A 24099-nucleotide genomic window follows, 5' to 3' on the forward strand; every position below is an offset into this window, starting at 1 on the left:
CATGCATAAAAAAGTTACGCACAAAATAAATTTTTGTCATCAAATAAAACTATTTTCCCAAAGATGTACAATTATGCTATATTCAGTTTTACAATCTAGACCCTCAGAGCAAAATCCTGTGCAAAAATCAGACAATTTGGTTGTGTAGTTTAGGAAATACAGGCCTTTGAAGGTCATAATTGGCACATAATAGCGCCTCAATGGTGAAAATCACACATATTTACCTTAAAAGTCCTGGCAAAAGAGTTATTTTTGTGATTTCAGCCATTTTAAAAATGTTGTAAAGAAGCAAATATAGCAATTATGACCCTAGATTTTTAATATTTGCATAAATGAACATTAAATAAACAAAAACAATACATCTCATGCCTTCTTTGGCTTTATTCCTACAATTATCGCTTCATGAATATGCAAATTTATGACAAAATCAGGATTTTCCTAAAAATGGGGTAAAAATGGCCAATTTTGCGAATCTTTAAAAGGCTGTATCTTCGCAACAGATTGTCCGATTGAGTTGATTCAAAGAATTTTTTTAATCATTTTGCAGAAGGAACAATCCTGACAGAAAAAGTAATTCCAGGGGTGGGTTTGAAATTTTCATGTGACCCCTAATTATAAGCTAATAAACAAATACAGACATTTATAGAGCACCTGTTGAATAGTTTTCAAAGCGCTTTACATTTATTCTGCTGCTACTAGGATATATCACAGCATTTGGCCATCTATAACAGCGCTGCATTACAAGCCTAACAGCTCCCCATTATACACCTGTGTGATGTAGCACAAGCGAAATACCTTGTTTTGCTCAAGGAAGAAACACATTGGCCTAGACAGACTCAAACAACCTTATTATCATGAGTCAAAACACTCTAAACCATTATGCTATTCCAGTTGAAATCCATACACCCCCTACGGAAGATGTGACCTTAATCTTCTACACAAGGAGTATGAATTTCAAATGGGGTTACTTGGGTGGGTGACTCCATTAGAAATCTACACCCCCTGTGTAGGAGAGTAAGGTCACAGCTTCCATAGGGGTGTATGGATTTCAAATGGAATAGCCCAAGATTAGGCCACCATACTCTTGAGTATAAGCACACACACATACCTGCATGATCACTCTTTAAGTTATCCAGGTCACTGAGCCTCTCCTGTGCTTGTGATAAGGCTGCTGCTAGTTGGATTTTGAGTTGATTTTCTTTCTGCTGTAGCGCTGACACTTCCAGCTGGAATGAACTCATCTTGGCTGTAGCATGGCTTAGGTCTGTCGTCAATTGTACCTATGGGATATATTGATTTATATAATTAGTACAAGCATTTGACACTCTATGAAGCACATAGCACTGCTGTTTATGGTGAATATCAGAATTGGATCACTTCTTCCAAGCAGAAGCCTCTCAATCATAAACAAATACACACTTAAATTCCCTGTGCATTGTATGCTGTAAATTCTCGCATATTCATGCGGGCTGATCGTTCGATCGTGCCGTGTCTGATGATCACGTTGTGTGCTTTTGCATAAATGCGACAGGTAGTGAAAGACCGTAAAAATTTGCGGCACGTGCACACTTCATAGAACAATCGGCCCTCATTATTGGGTGATGTTGAGACTTTGACTGTTTGGAGTTCATCTGTATCTCTTTAGTCCATGCTTTCAATGCATAGCCTGGACCTGTGTGTACGTAGATTGTGAGAATCCAAACACCACAGCAGCAGATCGAGATAGTCGCAGAGGTATTATACACCTACTCTTTTTGAAACTGACTGCAAGCTACATGTACCATATTCATTCCATTAACCGCATAGGGCACTTAACCAAGTTATTTTGGGTGGGTGCTTATTTTTTACATTGTTTACATAATTAAGTAAGTAAAAAATGGCCAAAAATATTCTTTCATCACCATCAGTGGGCCCAATGTTTCAGACCATAATCCAGATTTGCATGGGCAATATTACAGTTTGCTTGTTGTAAAGTCACTTGGTGGGTGCTTACAGGGGCATGGCCGGTTAATGGAACCAATATGGTACATACAGGGATGGCTCTCTATCCATGTCGATCTGTTGGAATTCTTTAATATTAAGGAATTTGGAACTACCTGACAATTGCCAAATTAGAATGAATGAATGAATGAATGAATGAATGAATGAACGAACGAACACAAACTAATGAAGGAACAAATGAATGCACGAATGAACAAAGTTGAATTGAATGAATTAACTTACATTACATACAAATAAATGTATGAACAAACTAATTAGGTTCGTGCTTCTTACATCACAAGTCCCTAATGAGATGCATTACCATATCTCAGCATGCATGCAGTGACCTGTCTCATTTTACTCTTAACCAATAAATATATGAATACATGAATACAAAACCCACCCAAGTCCATGGGAAGTGATTTTGAGAAAAAAACCTGTGTATCATTTTCATTCCTTCAGTTAGATATACCTGGTCAATATGGTAAATTTTACGTGCAAATGAGTGGGTTAAACTGTATTAGGTATGACGATTAGTATTTCAGGGACTTCGTGGGGTTCATTTCAAATGCTGGACTTGGGTGGTTTTTTTAATCATATACAAAGACAACAATGTTGGAATGAGATTAACACTGGTAAGATAATACAAAATAAAGCACACAGGTATGTATAATGTTGATAAGCATTCTGCCATGTAATATAAGCCACACAATTTCCTTGATTAAACCCATTTTTTGTTTCAAAAGTCACTCTCCAGCAATAAATGTGTTACATATTGGATTTCAACCAATGTGTTACAAGACTCAAATCATGGACTTGGGTAGTTCTTTCATACATGCTATTTTACACATGCTCAATAGACACAGATGATGAATTTGAGTTGTTCTTTCATACATATGACTGGGCTATGTATAGCAAAAATTTCCCATGCATAACTCAATTTGGCCAGTATGGACTTGGGTTGGTTTTGTATTCATATATTCATATGCAAGTTTTATTGTTAAACAAGATGAATAACAATATTCAATATTTGTCCTACCTTTTCTTGTTCTAATTCTAAAACCCTTGCTTGTGTATGTGCCGTTGTTTGTTGGAACGAATCATTTCTCTTCTCCAGTAATGAATTACTTTGTTCAACATACCTGTAATGTAAGAATTATTGGTCAGAAAGTAATACATACAAAGGCAAATTTATGAAATGATATGATAAGTCAAATTCACATGCATAAAATGCATCAAATTCTGTCAAGTTCCAAGTAAATAGTCTCTATGAGAATAAAATATCTCAAGCTGACATGCATAAATTATAGTTCAATTTGTGCACAAACACAATGCAATAATTCCATCCAAGATGCTGTCAATAGCATGGTCATGATCAAACAAATATTTAGGACAGATATGTTTTCACTACAATAACATGGCATGGCTACACTGACCGCAACATTCACACACAAATAAATTGCCACACACACACCACACCTTTATTGAATACACACACATATACTATTCCCCACACATATAGTTGTGTACCACATTTAACCTATTTAGCATCCCATATCCTGCTTAATTAAGTCAGTCACTTTTGGGTTGTTTTTTTTTTTGGGGGGGGGGGGAGGGGCCCCTATTGAAACAGTGCATCTGAAGGCAAAATCATTATAATGTAAGCTACAAAGTTAAGACTGTATCATAGGCGAGAATTGTTCTGTTTTTGTTACTGCGCGCGTTAATTGAGTCCTTTCACAAAAGCGTGAGTCAATCAAGCAAGACGCAAAGCGTGAACGCTATTCTTTATCAATACATGATGTTATGAGTCCCGCCTATTACAAGCTGATCATAGCATAATTATTTTTCAACATTTAGCTGTACTGGTGTATTAAAAACGGGAGTGCTTCTAAAGGCAGTTGTGGGTGCTTACTGGGGAAGGGGACCTAATTTGGTAAAATACAGTAATTATAGATATGTACAGGATATACCATGGATGTTTTTACCATTTTTGGGGCGCACATTATTTACCCATGATATTTTTACAGTACTTCCCAGAATCTGGTTAACCATACACACCTTATTACATTGGAATATCCCAGTTGAAATCTATACACCCCTATAAAAGACATGACCTTAATCTTCAACACAGGGGGTGTCAATTTCAAATGGGGTTACCCACATGGGTGACTCCATTTAAATCTAAATTGCCTGTGTGTGAGATTAAGGTCATAATCTTCCATAGGGTTGTATGGATTATAACAGGAATAGGCCAATTACATTCATATTTACATACATGCAACATGACACACACCAATATCGTTAGAAGGACACAGTTTGTAAACACACATAAATGTTTGATATTTCATTGCATGGAGCATGCTAACAACACATGCCACAACACAAGGTGCTAAAACATACATATAATGGGTCATTCCAGTTGAAATCCATACACTCCCTATGGAGGACATTACCTTAATCTTCTACATAGGGAGTGTGAATTTCAAATGGAGTCACCCATTCAGGTAACCTCATTTGAAATTCACACTCCCTTTGTGGGAGATTAAGGTCATGTCTTCTACAGGGGGTGTGTGGATTTTAACTGGAATGTCCCAGTGCAGACATTAACCTTAAAACATGGCATGATACTTTCAACCAATGTATTATCTGAGATTCTGAAACATTTCCCATATTTTACCCAATAAAGCAAGTCTTCAGTTGAAGTTTTGTAAGGATCACTAAATGAGTCACAATGTTATAATGGTAAACAATACAAAGCTCTTTTTGAAAAGGAAAACAAAAAATACTTTTTAAGGTTGTGGTTGGTTTGTATTACTGTAATAAATAAATTATTTATTTACATTATAACCAATTTTTTTTTTAAATATATATTATTTGTACATGTATATATAAAAAACTAATTGATAATAGAACACAAATTTCACATGAATGCTGGAGGGTTTTGGAAAAATCAAAATGAATACCAAAGTAGAATTTAAAATGTAGCTGATGATGTTGAGAGTTATCTGACGAAAGATCTTACACAAGTTAGTAAAAGTAATATTTCCAGTTTAATTCTGCTCTGAAATAAAAATCATCAGGTATAAGCCTATTTCCATATGATAAATCATTATTCACAATACACTTTGTACAATTTGAGGGTTTCAACAGGTTCGCTGTCAGACAAGCTGTCAGGCAAACTGTCAAGCCAGGGTCAGAATTTCAGCGAGAATCCGAGAAAGGATTATCCCCGATTCTTGTAAACAGATTTGCAATGAATCCCAGTTGATTCTCACATACTTTCGTAGTTTACACAGAGTTGATTTGCAAGATTCAAATGATTATCGTAAATTTATTCTGCAATATTGATTCTTGCACTGCAAAACAAAATTCTGACCCTGTAAGCTTCAGTCAAAATTATGTCCATCTTCTTCAGAAGTACCATAGTTATGCTTAGAAGGCTGCCTATAAATTGGAATGATGCAGCTTTCTTTCAATAAGCCATGGACTACATGCACAGACTCCTATAGTTTCATCCTGAAGAAATCAGAGCTAATTCTGATCAAGTTTTCACTCATAGTTGTTTCACAGCAAACCCATTGCAACTCCAGGTAAGCTATTCCAGTTGAAATCAATACACCCTCTATGGAAGACATGACCTTAATCTGTGAATTTCAAATGGGGTTACCTGAATGGGTGACTCCATCTGAATTATACACCCCCTGTGTGGGCCAGAGATTAAGGTCATGTCATCCATAGGGGTGTATGGATTTCAACTGGAATAGCCCAAATTGTGATACCAATTCCCATCAAAGAAGCTTATAACGGTCTAGCTGCAAGGTTGAGAGCAGCGTAGCCTAGCGGTTAAGATATTTGACTTTGATGCAAGAGGTCCCTGGTTCAATTCCCGTTAGAGGCAATTATAACAAATTTATTATCCGGTCTGTCCATTATTGCATTTGAATTGTGAAGCAGATGCAATGACAAAGACCTCACAGCCCGTTCCGATCAAGGTAATGCTTGGCTCTCTGTACACCCTACCCTGGGATTCATGGGAAAACCCAGGGCCAGGTTAAATAAGAATTTAAAAAACAAAACAAACCTTTTTTGTATAAAAAAAACCTACTAACCATCTACTAAACCTATCATATGCATCATTTAGTTTGCATGCCATGCAATATGCCTAGCTGTTAACACCTACTTATGTCCTACGCCATGATCATGATTTACTTTATTATTCTGCCTGTATGTGGGAAAGAAAATAGCAAGCAAAGGCATAGCAATGAATTAATGCTAATTATCTATAGGTATAGCCTAACATTCTCTGTCAATCACCTTTATGCATAAGTCATAAATTAATGTTATAAACTACAATTTTAATGCTGGGTTAAAGATTAAGCATCAGTTATTGATCTCTTGTACTTGTGTACCTACATAATATCTGTTGTGTGTATTTTACACCCTAGCATCCAGTTTTAACCACCGTTTATCAGTGGAAGCTGGTAGTCAATAGAACAACTAGAAAACAGAAGTTTGTGGGTTTGAATCCCATGCCAGCACATGTCCTTGCCCCTTTTCAGTAATTTTAGTAAGTCATATTGCTGGTCAATTCTTCTCCATGAAAATGTTATATGCTTTTAATATTGTGCCATCTTTGTATGTGCTTTTATTGTATGTTTAATGTTTTTATCTGGCAAATAAAACGAAATGAAATGAAATGAAAATGCAACTAAGGAGTAGATCGTTTTTTGGTCTGTGCAAATCAGTCCTATTTCCCTTCCATGCAGAACCATTTTATCAATAAGAATTTGCACGAGACTGTGTGGATCAACGCATGACCACTTATGCATTCAGAAAATCAAATTGCACATCAAATTGCATGCCCACTGCCTTAAATCAAATGAGTATATATACTGGTTTAAATGTAACTTAATATTGCTATTACAGCTGTAGCAACTTTTAAGTTGCTACATTAAAATGTGTTTATGTTTTTTTTAAAAAATACAAAATATGACAAATATTTTCAATATACCTCAATATAAGTAACTTAAACTAACCCTGTACTGCCCCTTTCAACTCATACATATCGCCATTATGTAAACAAACATAATCACACAATCATGCTGTAAAGCTTTTAATCTTCAGTCTCCTCCACAAAGTCAATTAATATTAATTAACACGTCAAAATTACTCACTAATAGGGTAGGAATATTTATCATTCATGTTAATTTTAGAGTCATTTTAAGACAGGCGATCAAGTCAAGTAAAGTCAAGTAAAGTAAAACTTTATTAAATCCACAAGGGAAATTACACTCATGAGTGCTACTGCTCATACATTCAAAACACATAATTACAACAAAATATCAAAAACACAGTATAAAAGATGAAGCTCTGCCAATTATATATTACTAAGTACCCTGTGTGTAGTTAGAGTTATGAAGTCTAATAGCTTGTGGAATGAAGGAGGAAAGATATCGGCTTGTCAAGGCTAAGGACAAGCGCATCCGACCGGATCTGGGAATCAGCTGACATGAGAAACGATCGTGGAGTGGATGACCAGAGTCATCCATCACATCAGTCAGCTTCTTACTCAACAGATCAGCATAAACAGCTTCGAGGTCCCGCCTTGACACACCTATAATCCTTCCAGCTTCCTTCACAATTCTATCAATTTTGTCCCTATCCCCTTTTGCAACATTCCCTCCCCAACATAATAAACAATATCTCCAGACACTTTCAATAACGGAATCATAAAACAAAGCAATTATTTTTACATCAACATTAAAGTAGTTCAGTTTTCTGAGACAATACATTCTGGAGTTCAGTCTTTTGATCAAGTAATCTACATGTGTATGCCAATTGAGTTTGTCATCAATCATAGTGCCAAGATATTTATATGAGGACACACGCTCCACATTACTACCCTTCACCACTATAGGTCATTTAGGACAGGCTACAACTTCAAAATGTAAATAACAAACAAAAAAGTAACAAATGTAAAAAAATTGTTTCATTTTAGTTGATCAGAAGTCTGACAGTGACAGCAGTCAAGTTAGCTCAATCGTTAAGGCGTACAATAATGGTGTGAGAGGTTGCGGATTCGAACCCTGGTGGTGCTTTACTACGTTCTTGTGGAAAAATTAAGTTAGCTTAAAATTCCCTTGGACAAAAAACTTACTGCTTATTGTCTTGTTGCAACCAGTATGTAATTTTAGGAGCTGATCCTAGCTGCGAAGGTCAATTGAGGAATGTCTATGTAAGCGCTCCCAAGCCGAAAAAGTCCTGAGATGTTGTTAAATGATTTTTTTTTTTTTTTTTTGGCCATAGTGGTCAGCGACAACCTGTAAAGTGTGCTGAGGCTTGTGGATCAACGTCTAGGCGTTGTGCATGTGCATAATGCACTATAAATCACAGCTTCTTTGACTCCATGTTGGAACCACCTACTATCCCTGTCTAGTATAAATGTTCATTCCATTTGAAATTCATACTCCCCCTGTGGAAGACATTTCCAAAATCTTCCACAGGGGGAGTGTGGATTTTCAATGGCATAGCGCATAAAGAGACAAATCACTAATCTACAGTCTGCCAAACACATCTGTTAAAGACTTACATTTGGTTTCTCTGTAATAGCTCTGCAATCTTATCATTCTGTGCTTCAACTTTAGAGTTCTTCTCCTCCAGTTCTCTTCTTAACTTTTCATTTTCTTGGGCGATTAGTTGGATATTGTTCATCAAAACCCCTGCCTCCATTGAGGTTGCAGTGTGTGCCAAATTCAGCTGGTTGCTGGTGTTGATGTGTAATTTATCAACCTAAAGACAACATAATAAAGGAGCCACAATGTCACCATGGAATAACTTACAGGCTATCAATTTGAAGCATACCTAATCTATATCTTTCAATAATCTACAGCACTTTAGACCACTCTCGGGCACTCAGCCATCTCACCCTTTCATACTGACCTATATAAATCAATATTTTCTCAGTGCCCGGGCCGCAGTACTGATGATCTGTTGCTTACAGCGTGGGTCATATATGTAACTCTTGCTTAGGTCCATTCGCCATCTATGGCTATGTGAAACTAAATGGTCACAAGACTATATCCGAGTTTTATACCCATCCTTTACTGCAAAGACAGGCGCGAAGAATGATGGGAGGGATGTGAGCTATTTGTGTATATGCAGGTAGTTAATCACATTTTTACGGCATTTTTCAAATTAAAACATTTTTAAGCATTAAAACCAATTAACAAAAAATGATCATAAATTCAAAAGTAAAACATAATCCGATATAATTTTTATGTTGAAGAAACTTAAACAAAAACATCACACAATGAAACCAACTTTATTACATTTTATTCCTGTTTAGTAGTGACTACAAACACTAGATTGATAATGTCTACAAACACAAGATTTCACACGGACGGAAGGACGGAGCGACGGACACAGCCGATTTTAAAGTCTTCCTCTATTGTAACGTAAGACAATTATTCACAGTATTCTCTAGCGTTTTCAGCAGCTTATCAGTTTAGTAAAATCCATACAAAATGCTGCCAAATAGTAAATTAGGTAATTCTTGGCCAAGCTTCTCACACGTACATGTTGCGTCAATTTAGCATACTGAGTGTGTGCGTGCTAGCAATCTTCTGGACCGCGGTTGTGTTATTCGCAGAGCTACAATCATATATCAAATATTCCAGCTTGGCAAAGAATTACCTAATTTACATACAGTAGCCTTTGTTGGCTACTTTTTTTATACATGATCCACACAAAACGTTACTTTTATAGGACACACAAACACATACCTTTAAATTTAATGTGTCAATTTTATCGGAGACTTTTGAGACTGAATCTTGCAGATTAGTATGATGCTGACGAGCTTCCGTTAGTAACATTGGAACCTGCATGGTATGCATAGCATGTGGTAGGATAGGTTGAGATGTGGCTGGGTACACTGCATTACCATACATGTCCTGCTGTGGTACCATCTGTTGATTCTGGGCCATACCTGCTTGCTGTGGGTACATCTGTTGCTGTGGGAATGCCTGTGAGGGGAACAGAACAATGCAAAACACAAGTTAGCACTCAAGTTAGCTCAATCGATAAGGCGTTCGACTATGGTGAGAGAGGTTGCGGGTTCGAACCCTGGCGGTGCCTGGTACGCTCTCGTGGTAAAAATTGAGTTAGCTTGAAATTCCCCTGGACAAGGAACTAACTGCTAATTTGTCTTGTTGTAACCCGTACGAAACTCGGGGAGCTGATCCTGGTTGCGATGGTTATTTGTGGAATGTCTAGGGTGTGCGCTCTTGAAGCAGCAAAGTCCCTGAATTGTTGTTTAATGGTTTATGGAATAATGTGGGGCCGTAGAGGTCAGCGACAACCTGTAAAGTGTGCTGAGGCTTGTGGATCAACGTCTAGGCGTTGTGCCTGTGCGTAGCGCAATATAAATCACTGCGCTTTTTTTAAAAAATAAGTTGATATAAGGCCATTTTATCATTCTGTGCTTCAACCTTAGCATTCTTCTCCTCCAGTTCTCTTTTAACTTTTTATTTTCTTGGATGATTCGATGGATATTGTTCATCAGAACCCCTGCCTTAATAGTGTCTCAAAGCCCTTCCCAAGTTAAAAACTTGATGCGAAATGCATTTTTTATTGTTTTTTTACCTGTGGGATGAAATTTTTGACAATAGACCACCTTTCTTCTCTCAAGGAGGTTTCACTGTGGTCAAGATGAACACTTTTATTGAGATTTAAGATTTAGACTATTTTCACGTCTGATGATGTCAGCCGTGAGATTTTTGTGTGTGGGATTTGGAAATTTTTTTTCTGAGTTACATGCCATAAAGGGTCCAAGGTCAATTTTGAAGTTGTACAAGTATCAAAAATTAAACTGGCGCCGATTTTCATGAGACTTGTACCAGAGGTGTAAGTGAGGTAACGATCCACTCCCTGAAAAACATGCGAGCAAAAGGCGAGCACCTCGCCAAATTTCTGGAAGTGCAAGGGGCTTGTCCGGGAATAGGCTGCAGGGTATCACCCCCTCTTTTTTTTTTATGACTGATTATCATCATCCAATCCTGAAATGTAAAAAAAAAAAATTAATTTTTTTTTTACATATCCGGAAGTTTTTTTTTCTTTGGCCACATTTCCAGAATTCCGAGAATTTCCGGAAGACTTACACCTCTATTGTACCAAATTGTTTGTCTGGCTTCAGGTAGTGAAAAAAGATGTAATAGACTGACTTACTTGGAATGGTTGTTGTTGTGTCTGCATTGGTATTTGCTGATTTTGTCCTCCTATTGGTGCTGACTGGTATACTGCTATTTGATGCTGACTTTGTTGACCCACTGAAAATAAATCATCCAATCAAAATTAATGTATTTCAAACTAAAATTATGCGATGATGTATATTCATACGTAGCGGTAAACGTAAATAGAAACCAAATTTATACTTCTACGCTACTCAAATTTGGTACACTCACCGGAGCGCTTTCACCAGGTCAACCGGCGTCTTCAGCGGATGTTATTGCTCTGAAGATTGTTGTTGCTAGTGATGTAGTACTAGGACACCTCCGATGGCGTCACAGATGTTGATGACGCCAAACTTGAAGATGTTGTGCCGCCCCCTTGGTTCCGGGGGTCAGGAGGTTGTCCCAGACAGTGTCATTGTCCAACCCTTTGCCACGGTTCAGTCTGGGTCTTTTAGTTCTGATATGGATTGCTTCCAAGACCCTGCAAGGGAAGTCCTTGGACTCCCTTTCTAACACTTTTACGTTCTCCCAGTCAATCTGGTTGACGTCATCAACATCTGTGACGTCATCTGAGGTGTCCTAGTACTACATCACTAGCAACAATAATCTTCAGAGCAATAACATCCGCTGAAGACGCCGGTTGACCCGGTGAAAGCGCTCCGGTGAGTGTGCCAAATTTGAGTAGCATAGAAGTATGAATTTGCTTTCTATTTAAAATTATGCAGTTTGTAATTAAGGTGGCCCCACAGTACACCAAAGGTTTGTAAATTAAGGTTTGTACATAATATAATATGCTACTGAAGTCATTAATATTCATAAGTGTGCAAATAACATGACACAAACTACACAGCACAAGAGGTGATCATACTCTATCACCCTACGCTCTACCAAATGGGGGCCATCTTGGATTTCTGGGCAAAAATTATTTTGTAACGTCAAATTAATGTCAGATTCGGATTTCTTGGGGTCGACTTACGGAAAAAGTGTCTTTGTACACGATTTTAGGTAATCTGGTTCAAAACTTTTTTTTTTTTTTTCAAGATGGCGGGCGGCCACCATCTTGGATTTCTGGGTAAATATGAGTTCGTAATGTCAAAGTAATGTCAAATTTGAAATCCTTGTGGTCGACTTATCCAAAAAGTTGTCTTTGTACACGATTTAAGGTCCTCTTGTTCAAAACTAAATTTTTCAAGATGGTGCCGGCTACCATCTTGGATTTCTGGGGAAAATGATGCCGTAATGTCAAACTAATGTCAGAATCGGAATCCTTGTACTCGACATATCCGAAAAAGTGTCTTTGTGCATGATTATAGGTGCTCTGGTTCAAAACTTAAATTTTCAAAATGGTGGTGGCGGCCATTTTGGATTTTGGCCTCTAGCGAAAAATGCCGGGATTTTCGCGAGGGACATGGTGGCTATTTTTTTTCTACATGGTCCATAGAAGTCGAATCAATCGTCAAACCTTACTAGCCAGAGAGTGGTCACCAAAGTGAACTTTTCCCCCTAACTATTATTTAAATTTTTGGTGTCACATAATGAACGAAAAGTCAAAAACAAACAAACACCGCGAGTGAATACTGGTACCCTTCCAACTGGGCTCTGTCAGGGCCGTGACACTTGTATTCAATCCCTGTATAAAAAGTGAAGTCACTTCGCCGGCAGTTTGATTGACATTGATTGACGGTTGCACATTGGAATCAATGTGGTGTCATAATGTGCAGGATTAGATAGTGCATCTATTAAAAAAAAAACTTTACCCCAATATTGTTCAGTTTGGAAATTGTGATTATTTTTCCAAGTGTAAGGATACTTTATTGGCGCAGTATACTTACATGGTGTATCTGCAGCATGTTGATGCTGGACTGGTTGCGTTACATGCTGGACTGGTTGCGCTGCTGCCGGTTTCCTCGGCACCTTCATTGGTTTCCGTGGTAACGTTTGTGTGGGAGACGGGGACCTGCCCGCATCTGAGGAAGCACTATTTTCCTGTAAATAAGATTTGTTGCAAAAAGGATGAAAAACGTTCAGCATTGGATGCCATGCACTAGGATCCACAACATGCTCATCTAATGAGGGCACAGTTCTTTAACCCCAATACATTTGTATATTCATTGAATGACCTTAGAAAATTTGGGTACAAAAACTCATACTCTGCAACCTGAGGTCAAATTTTGTACTATGAGTATTTAATTGAGGTTATTGAACTATGCCATTGGGATGAGGCTACTGTGGTCCATAGTGATGGTTGTTATAGTGTCTAACATACATACACCTTGAGGTAATGGGCTATTCCAGTTAAAATCCACACTACCCCTGTGGAAGATTTTGGAAATATCTTCCACAGAGGGAGTATGTTTTTCAAATATATAATTGGTCAGGGTTAATCATTTTGAAACCCATACTCCCCCAGTATTATGGCCTTACTTATATCTTCCACAACTGAAGTGAGTAATTCAAGTTACCAAACTGTCTATTCTATTCGATACTCATACTCCCTCTGTGGAAGACTTAAGCTAAATCTTCCACAGGGGTATCATGGATTTTAAATGGAATAGCCCAATGTTTGTCACATAGACAAGGTTGCCATAAAGGTGCTGTATACACACAAATAGGCTACTTTGAACAGCTTGACATGCTTTGAAAAATTTGTTACACTCATATTGGGCTACTTTTATTAGTGCTGCATCTTTTCTCTGTTGCTGCTATTATATTGTGTGGCCTTTTGAATATCTTAATTGTTGCCTGCAGTCGTGATTGCCGTATTAGTATAAATACAAAAGTGACAGGCGATGCATCGCTAAATTCTGTGATTGCCCATCACTTTCCAAAAGCAGCGCATCGCAATTGCTCAGCGATTGGGTATAAATTCAGCTTTAGTTATGCGCTTCTTATAATATCAATTTCCTTATGTGTTTTATTGTTTTCTGCTCACAATTTTTGTATAGATCTCAATTATACAATTCCCACCTTTGGCATGAATGGATCAAATTGTTTAATAGTAAACTTACATCAGCCTCTGAATCTGTACTATCTTGTGCAACAACTGCACCTTGCATTGGAAGCATAGGTTGTCCCATCTTGGCCATGCGTGATATCAACTTAGCTTTGCTTGTTGAAGGACTCTGCAGTAAAAATAAGTACAATTAATGTTAAGAACAAAATAAAAGAAGTCACCTTAAACACTTAATTTTCACTGCAGCTGATCAAATTGCACCTACAATCATATTTTTTTAAATCAAGTTTTAATTTGCAAGAAACAATTTTCCCTTCCTTCAAACAGTTAGCGACATCAATTCGTCGTCTGCATCACATACTGTCATATCTCAAAAGGCTGCCTTGTGTGCCTTTTTTATTAATGTCATCTAATTGTGATGAGATTCATAGTAAATTAACTTTATATATTAATTTTGAGGTATTAGCATATTATTACAATCTCATGTCCATTAATAAAAGAAAAGCATGCAGAAATATAAAAGAACAATATGAAATACAACAATGATAATAATGAAAATCACACAAGGCAGCCTTTTGAGATACATTTCAGTATGTGATGGAAATGACCTAAAACAAACACTGACATCATAAGTGCAAGCTTCAATCAATTGTTGGCATATGTTGAGCTTTATTCTTATATCACATGATTAAAGCCTCATAGCTAAGCACGGAAGTTTTCCTACACACATTCAACATTTGGGCGAGATTGTCTGGTGTTAAGTATTTTAAGTGGATTAAGTCAGGGTTAGGGCCTGGATAGAGTCCAACATTTTTGGGTGCAGCACATTTTTGCTGCAGTGAAAAATGAAACCCACTGCATTTGTTACAATGGTAAGAAATATGTAAAATATACTGGCACTTATATAGACCTAAATTCCCAGGGGAGGTACTCCACCTTTTTGGGAGGGTGCTCCACCCAATAATTTTGTTAATTGAAGGCAAAAAGATCTGCTCTTTGGAAATATACAAGGCAAAAAGACCTGCTCTCAGGGAATATGGGAAGACAAAAGGAGCCATACAATATATTAAAACAGAAGACAATGAGATCTGAGATAAAATTAACAATCATTTCTTTTCATATGCGCAACATTTCCAGGATGCTTGATGTATGAATCCTGTTAAAGCCTTAATGTACCATTTCCTTTCAATTTTAAATTTGTTATTATATACTCAAAATGCTGAAATGCTAGTAATAAGCATCAGGAAGGATTTCTGTCCATTTTGAGCTGAAATAACAAGGTTAAGTGAAAGAAACCTTGCTGGTTATTTGGGCCGTTCTATCTATAGGAGGGCATAATGTCATAATTTTTTAATTATGTCGAACTTTGCTCTGTTGACCTACAAACACAACTAATTTGGCTGATTACATTTAGGTGCAAGTTGGGACATGTGTAAACATTACAAATATGCCAAAAAATCAGGTTTGAAAAAAATTTCAATTTCATATTATAAGATCGTACATTATGGCTTTAAGGGATCTGGAATGAGCGTTTTGAGCGTTTCGACAGTATTTTTGTGGGATTGCATTCTGAATCTGAAGAATGTCTTTCTGATATCAAATAATTTTCATTTTTGAAATTCACGATATAATACAAATTTTATGACAAATTATTAAAATTTGATATTTTTCACATTTTTGATATATAACAGTCCTCAAGTAATTTTTTAAATCTAATGACATATTCTTAGAGTATATGTAGCTGGGAGGAAAAACCGACGATCAATTGAAAATTTTGACCTTTCATATTGAAGATATGGATTTTTCCCCAAAAGACCTATTTTTTGTTGGTGGTTTGGGAAAAAATCCATATCTTCAATAATGAAAGGTCAAAATTTTCAATTGATCGCTAACTTTTTCATCCCACCTACATACACTTTAAGTATAAATCATCAGATTTATAAAGTTTACTTTAGTACTGTTAAATATCAAAAATATCAATTTTAATCATTTGCCATAAAATGTGTATTACATTGCAATTTCAAAAATCAAAATTATTTGATATCAGAAGGACATTCTTCGTATTCAGAATGCAATTCGATATGTCTGATGTGCTCTAATGTCCCACAATAAATACTGTCCAAACGTTCATACCCCACCCCTTAAGTTGCCAAAATAACATTCCCCAGGAAAACACATGCTCTATTCCCACACACATTAAATTGGGGTCGAAATATTTGTATATTTTGGCATTTAAATGGCAAATTCTACCAAAGAAACTTCGGATTCTGAATTGTAATATTTACCATCGGGTTAAACAGATCTACCATTATTACTGACCATGCTGATACTGAAAAGGGGGTTGTAAAGATTGGCACCAATTTAAAAAGGGGGTCTTTGGAATCTGATCACATCTGAAAAATGGCGGACGATACGTATACTATGGCGAGTACCTCTCCCTGGCCTAAATTGGGCTATTCCAGTTGGAATCCCTACACCCCTCCTATGGAAGATATGACCCTAATCTTCCACACAGAGGGTGTAAATTTTAAATGGGGTTACCTGAATGAAACGTGTACTCAGGGATGAGAACACATTTCCATGAAAACACAAGAAAATTCTAAAAAAGCAGGAAAACACACCACATAAAATAAGAGCCAAAATGCTCCAAAACCTGCTAAAAATCAATAAAAACCAGAAATTTGGGCAACAAAAAAAACCACCCAAAAAACAGGAATTCCTGTTTAAGCAAAAAAAAATTCTCATGCCTGTGTACTTGAGAACAAAGAGAACAGAATTTGGAAATTTCAAATTAAAATATCTGATAAGATCAGTGAGTGCGCAAGCAAGATTGTACTATTCCAGCTGAAATCCATACAACCCTATGAAAGACATAACCTTCCACAGAGGGAGTGTGAATTTCGAATGGAGTCACCCTCAGGCAACCCCATTTGAAATTCACACTCCCTGTGTGGAAGATTAAGGTCATGTCTTCCACAGGGGTGTATAGATTTCAAGTGGAACAGCCTACTTACAGATGTCATTTCACTGGTACTGGCAGACCTTGATGAGTTGACTGAATCATCACTGTAATGACAAACAACACACAGATACACTTGATTAGATATTTGTAGATGTAGCAATCAAATTAACTTTACACAGATTTCTGTACACGGGTATATATCTATTTTTTTTTAATCTGCACAAAATATGGAAATTCTTTACTATAGTGGAAACTTCAATTGAATGAACACAGCTTAAACAGCTGTATTTGATCCAACCCCAATCGTATTTCGCATATTTTAAACTACAACGAGAACACATAATCTTGGATACAGTACTAACCAATCAAGAGTACATTGGCATAGTTGGATTAACTTCCGCGTTCTGCACTTTTACACATAGACGCATTTGCTGATATACATCACAGTGTACAAAAAATTGTCACACTATGTCAGGCTGTGTTCATTCAATTGAAATTCCCACTATTGTTGACAGAGCACACTGGAATGATGATGTTCAGATTAGACTGACTTGATCTACTCTAATTTTTACCAGTAAGCATGGCAATACTTAATTAAATAAGTAGATGACTTGTTATGAACATTGGATCACAGGATGCAAAAGATATGGGGAGCTTACTGCCCTACAGTAAGAAATTAATGTTTAAAACATATCAACATTTTACATACTTTCAGATTTCGGCACTAACTGACAAAATAATTGATGTTGTTTTAATTCTGACAACTTTTCCTCCACCTCATCAAATGAATGAATCTTTATTGCTCCTAGAATTATTATTACACACAATTTTGGCAGGAAATCTTGAAATGGCTTAGAACTAAATGCAAACAAAACAGCATTTCAGCATGCCCAAATAAGATACAACTGTGGGGTTAGTGCAAGAAAATTATACCTGCATATTTGTCATTTTGCAGAAAAAGCATTTTTGTGTTTCAATTTGTTTACAAATTTATTGTTTTTCAACTTTTAATTAAAATTTAATTTATCCCTTTTAAGACTGGTCAATTAACTACCTATATTTTCATAAATCCTTAATAACCCTATTTTGCCCAAAATGTCAGTTAAGACTTTTTTTACACTTGCACATCGACATGTAAAGCTAAATTTGCCACATGTCCCACCTGCTTTTGACTTGGAAATAAAAAAGTAATCAATTTTCTCAATATGAGATATACCTGGTAGTTCATAAGAAAAATAAGAAAATAAGTGCTACTTTTGATCATAATTACCCAAATTTACTTTGACATTTTGAAAAGTATGAAGTCATTTTAAAGCTAGCATTATAAGGCACATTTTGGTTGCCTTAACTGAAAAAGTTTTAAAAAGGTATTTATCAACTTTTGTATTTACACATCCACACAGTGCCAGTAATAATCATTATTTTGTTGATTTTCTCATTTTATGAATCCAGATTGTCTGTAAGAACTAGCAAATTCACTATAATTAGTACATTGAATACATACTTTGTTCTGCCCCCTTTTCCCACATCATGATTTGATTTCATTACCCTATTCAGACCAACCATGATTGGTGACCTTTTCATATCTACTTTTCATCTATAAATAACTGTACTACAGGAAGCCAGTCAATCCTAATATCAAGCCTCCATGATCAACGTGGTTAGCCTTTTTAGGAGCGATAATCTGGTTTTGATGAGAGATAATGTCATACAGAACCATTTTCTTCTTATCATTACCATACTGGGATAAAAAAATATGTGTTAATATTGGTGACTTCATTTTGTTATAGCATTTGAAGCCTATGATCACACATAATGCCATCCATAAGGCCTAAAAAAATGAATGATTTGATTGGCGTAACATAAAAAAAATTAGGGTAGGTCGGTCGGCAATTTTTTTACACACATTTTAAGCTGTAAATCATGTATGATAAAGGCTTTGGAACTTTTTTTCTTCTTTATTTTTAAATTAAAAATTTTAAAAAAAATAATTTTGCAAAAAAATAAGAAAAAAGTCTAGGGTCGGGCCTATTTTTAGGGTCGATCAGGTTACGCCAATCAAACAATTTTTTAGGCCTAAGGCCAAAAGAAAAAGATTGTTTGCTTGACAATAATTTTTATAGATGGGTCGGTCAGTCAGTGAAAGGTTTTTTTCTTTTCTTTCTTTCTCCAAAAGTGACCAGCATGCCAACATTCGTACATTCTCACTTGGGTGTACAACTCGCCTGAGGACCAGAGGCATGATCTGATGCTTCAATTCTTGTCAACAACACTTCTTTTGTAAGTGCACAGGTCGAATGCATTGAGGTCTATTGCAAGATGCGATGCTGCAGCCTTATTGCACATGAACATCATGATTTTGAGACACAGAAAATCATGATTTTGAGACACAGAAAATCATGATTTTGAGACACAGAAAATCATGATTTTGAGACACAGAAAATCATGATTTTGAGACACAGAACATAACTTTTTTTGAGAAACAGAATATAACTTTTTTTGAGCTTCTTTGTGTCTGGCGGAATAATTTAAGATTTTTGTGTTGATTGCATTACTTCAGAAGGTCAGTTGGATGAGGACAAGCAAATAATCTTTTATTTTAGGCCTAATGCTCACATCATTTGTGCGTGTAGCCTATGATATACATACACACATGATCAAAGCTGTTTATAGTCATCAGAATCTATTATAAACAGGAAAGAAGATTTTTGCAATTGATGAGAGATATGTCCGACAGAACTGGTTTCTACTTTCATACATTACCATACTGGGATACAAAAATCTGTATTGATATTGGTGACATGCTATGAGGAATTTACCTAGGGAAGGGGGGGGGGTTATTTAGTACAAATGACCATACAGGGATGTGCCGCAAACATGGGTCACATTGGGGGTTCTTAACAGAAAGGTTGGTACAGGGATATGCAGCATTTTCAAGCTTTTTGGCATAACTTTGGCTCACATTTTTCAAAAACATTTAGAGATGGAGTGGTTTTTTTTCTTCAAAATATTCTCAGAACTGGAAGTGCAGATTGCCTTCACCCAATTTTGTTCATTCCATTTGAAATTCATAATCCCCCTGTGGAAGATATTTCCAAAATCTTCCACAGGGGTAGTGTGGATTTTAAATGGAATAGCCCATTTGATGTGCAAGGGCGATTTTTATGACCAGAAGTATAATGTATTATTTGCTGTAGAAGTAGTTATGTAACAGGATTCATTAGCAATAGGATTTTTTACAGGTTTACACTAATTTTGAATGTACTGCCATGCACTATAAGCAGGTTGCACTCATGACCTGTGCATATGTACAATCATTGATGAATACAATACCGCTCTGTTCAAAGACTCTAGTCTTACAGGTGCGAGTGAAACATACAATGGATTCAGCATAATGTGAAATTTCTATAGAATTACGATCCCGGTCTTTATCCCTCTTCTTTGACAGCGTAATGACTAGTGCAAGGCAAAACATTCAAAAATAGTGTAAACCTATTGATATGGTAATCAATCCTGTTACATCACTACTTCTACAGTGGATAGTATTATTGGAAGTCAAACATAATACTGTTGAAGGGTACATGTAGTGTATAATTAATGATATGCAGAATGGAAGTATATAATATGCATGTAACTGTCATTGCATTGATATATAAACAGTTAAAATGATTTACACTATTTTTATACTGAAAATGTATTGAATTGTAAGTGGTGATCTTGTAATTCAGCGAAGGGCTATTTCAGTTGAAATCCATACATCACATACATCTTCCACACAGGGAGTGTGAATTTCGAATGGATGACCTGAATGGATGACTCCATTTGAAATCTACACTCTGTGTGTGGAAGATTAAGGTCATGTCTTCCATATAGAGGTGTATAGCTTTCGACTGGAATACCTTAATACTATTGGTAAATTGTGTTTTTCAAGTCCAATAATTTACTCACGTTTTAGACGTTTCATCTTCCAACCAGAAGATTTCATTAGTAATGCACCGATCAATCCAACCGGACACGATTTACCAATAGTATGATACCTAACAGTACTGATAAACTTATTCAAGGTATAGCCCAATGTTTTTATAGTCTATATATCTACCTTGAGTCACCAGGCACTATCTTTTCAGCATGTTCTGCATTAGCCTATCGTTCCTTGATGCTTTTACTTTTCAGCATGTTCTGCATTAGCCTAGCGTTCCTTGATACTTTTACTTTTACACCCGTGATCAACATGCCGCATATGAACACACAAGTAACCACGCTAAGCCAATGCAGCACACACTGAACTTCAAAGCTAGTGCTGGTGACTCGAGGTAGATAAACAGAATTTAGATGAGGATATGACTTCTAAAGAAAATCAAAATGAACTTTCTGAGTGTGGAAAAAAAAGGCCTTTCAAACCATAAACTCCCAGGACCTTCAAGATCTCATTCAACTCAAATGCCTAATATACCAATTATGTCTACAAAACACAGCATATCGGCACAGCAGGTGCAATAACACATGTTATTAAAGCAAAGCCCATTGTATATCAGTGCACACACACAGCAATTTTCAAACTACAGCCCATTTAATCTTAGTGATGTATTATTTCGCAGTGTTAGTGCAAGATAGGCCACATCTGCAATAGCGGCTATAGTCTCAAGTCTCAAGCTGAGAGTAACGCCATGTTGGATTTTGCTGCGGGAGAATAGAATTGATGCGGTTATGCTATTGCGTCACCAGCATATGGACAAAATCGCCCTCCTATGTGTGTGTGTATAAGCCTGCGGAACTAGGTTAGCACACACAATTTGAATCTGTAACTGCAAAATCCAACACGGCGTTACTCTCAACTTGAGACAAGACGGATTAAAGGTGTCATATTTTTAAATGTGTACAAAAATTGGCCTATGTCCAGGGACAAGTGATTTGCGCAGAACTTTTTTTCCGCGCAATCTCCGCGCAATTGGGTATTTTTTCCTATGGGCAGGGATACATGATTTGCACTGAAAAAAAGTTCAGCGCAATTAGTTATTTTTTCTGCGCAAATCACTTGTCCCTGCCTATGTCTATAGGGCAGCTATTGCAGTTATGGTGCACTAACCATGATTTGTTAATTCCTCACTTTCCAAGCAAGTCAAAGTTATGCTAAAGATTGAGTTAGTTTTCAAAGTTTGGATGGGCTATTCCTGTTGATATCAATTATACACCCCAGTTGATGTGGTGAACTCTCCACAATAATTAATTCAGGAGTCTGGCCTAAACTCCAGGGAAAAAGAGAAGGGCACTTTGACCTGTCAGCATTCCTCTAACATCACTTTACCTTACATGGCTAGGTACTGAGCCAGTTACACTATTTTGCAAAGACCTTTCGCACTGGCTGACCGGTCGCGAATGAGGTGCTGATGACCTGATTCAATTAGCTAATCCGAAGCCCACTTCATGTTTACGCCATAAACGGCACCAAATCGGGCAGTGCGAAGGATCTTTGCAAATAGGTGTAGTGATATTTTCAAAATATCTGCCTTTGGACTGATTGGATAAGATCATGTCACATTTAACCCCCTGAGCACTACCTGCCGATCTAACATTTCCCCTGATTGATCAATTACATGATATTTTCACTTTAATCACCAATCAGAATGGAGCTTTGCAAATAATTCACCCCAATTTTTTTGTGTGGTTAAATTATTCTAACAATGTTGCTGATTGGGCCAATTGATAATTAAAACTTCTTTTTGGCCAATCGGCAGGTAGTTCTCATGGGGTTAAGATAGAAGTGAGCTGTTTCCATGCATCATGCAGAATATGAATGACTTTGCATGGCATATGGTGAGTTGCTATAGCTACCAGCCAGCCGATGAAGATGATGATAAAATCTAGCAGTAATCATGCACTTACAAAGACTTTTCGTGATGCAAACTGTCCATGCTAGGCAACTCATCCTCCGTAGCCACATTCTTTTCAGGGACCGGAGGAGGAGGAGGATCGCTTCTTGAAACAAAAAAGACAAATAACAACAACAAAAAAGTAAAAAGTGGAAATTTTGCTGAACATTAATTTTCACCCTTTTAGCATTTAGCGCAGCTATAGTGAAAATTAAAATGTGCAAATATTGTTCTTGAATGTTTAAGTAGTCTATGTAAGAAAACTCAAAATTGCAAAACCAAAGCGTGACAAATTCTATGTGCGAAAATTACCACTTTTACTGTATGATACATGCAAATGGTCAAATGCCCCAACTTAAATCAACACTGCTAGGAAAGAAATATAAAAAGCAATAATGCAAGATCTCTCACAAATTTAGATTTTTAAAAATTTTTATCCGCAAAATGATAAAATATTATTTCCTTTTCACTATAAGAAATGTCCCCTTTTCATTTTGAGCATAAAAATTTTGGTAAGATAAAAGAAAATAGCCATTTCATTCCAGCCTCTAAATTTAAAATCAGAGGCAAAACCTCCTCAATTTACATCTTCAATTTCAAAAAGCACAAATCAGAATCATTTACTGAAATAATATATTTGAATCACCAAGATTTCTGCTCATTTCTGTAAGTCATAAACATTACCTTTTAACCCAAACACATACATTTAGAAAATCTGACACCTAATTTAGTTCCACAGGTTATCAAATATCGGTCATATCATGAAAGATTGTAAATGATTCAAAAGATTCAATTAGTCCCGGCAAAAGAAAGAAAATTGATGAGAAGCCATAAGCAATCCCACATGCATGTCTTAATTACATCCATACAGTGGCAGCACTAGGAATTTTCCCCAGGGTGGGGTGGGGTGGGGTAGGGTTCGATAAAGGGAGGGAGAGGGGAAACATGTTTGTTTCCCCCAAAAGTATGATTTTGATTTGTCCATGATTTGTTCTTTTTGTTCTGACTGGAGGGCTACAAGTGGAGAGAGAGGCAAAATTTGTGAGGAAAATCCCCCCCTCGTGGTGCCACCACTGCATCACATACATGCATACTGTACTGAAT

General features: G+C 36.6%; 1 protein-coding gene across 1 annotated transcript in view; it reads right to left on the reverse strand.

The window, feature by feature from the left end:
• LOC140165698 (FK506-binding protein 15-like) overlaps nt 1–24099 on the reverse strand; it is a 126449-nt gene that overhangs the window by 38911 nt on the left and 63439 nt on the right. The window contains 10 exon segments of the mRNA XM_072189007.1: nt 1109–1280; nt 3020–3122; nt 6164–6205; nt 8573–8772; nt 9765–10004; nt 11206–11306; nt 13043–13196; nt 14219–14332; nt 17178–17229; nt 23009–23101. Coding sequence (XP_072045108.1) covers nt 1109–1280; nt 3020–3122; nt 6164–6205; nt 8573–8772; nt 9765–10004; nt 11206–11306; nt 13043–13196; nt 14219–14332; nt 17178–17229; nt 23009–23101 — 1271 coding nt within the window.

Source organism: Amphiura filiformis, chromosome 12 (assembly GCF_039555335.1).
Source record: "Amphiura filiformis chromosome 12, Afil_fr2py, whole genome shotgun sequence".
Classification (NCBI taxonomy): Eukaryota; Metazoa; Echinodermata; class Ophiuroidea; order Amphilepidida; family Amphiuridae; genus Amphiura; species Amphiura filiformis.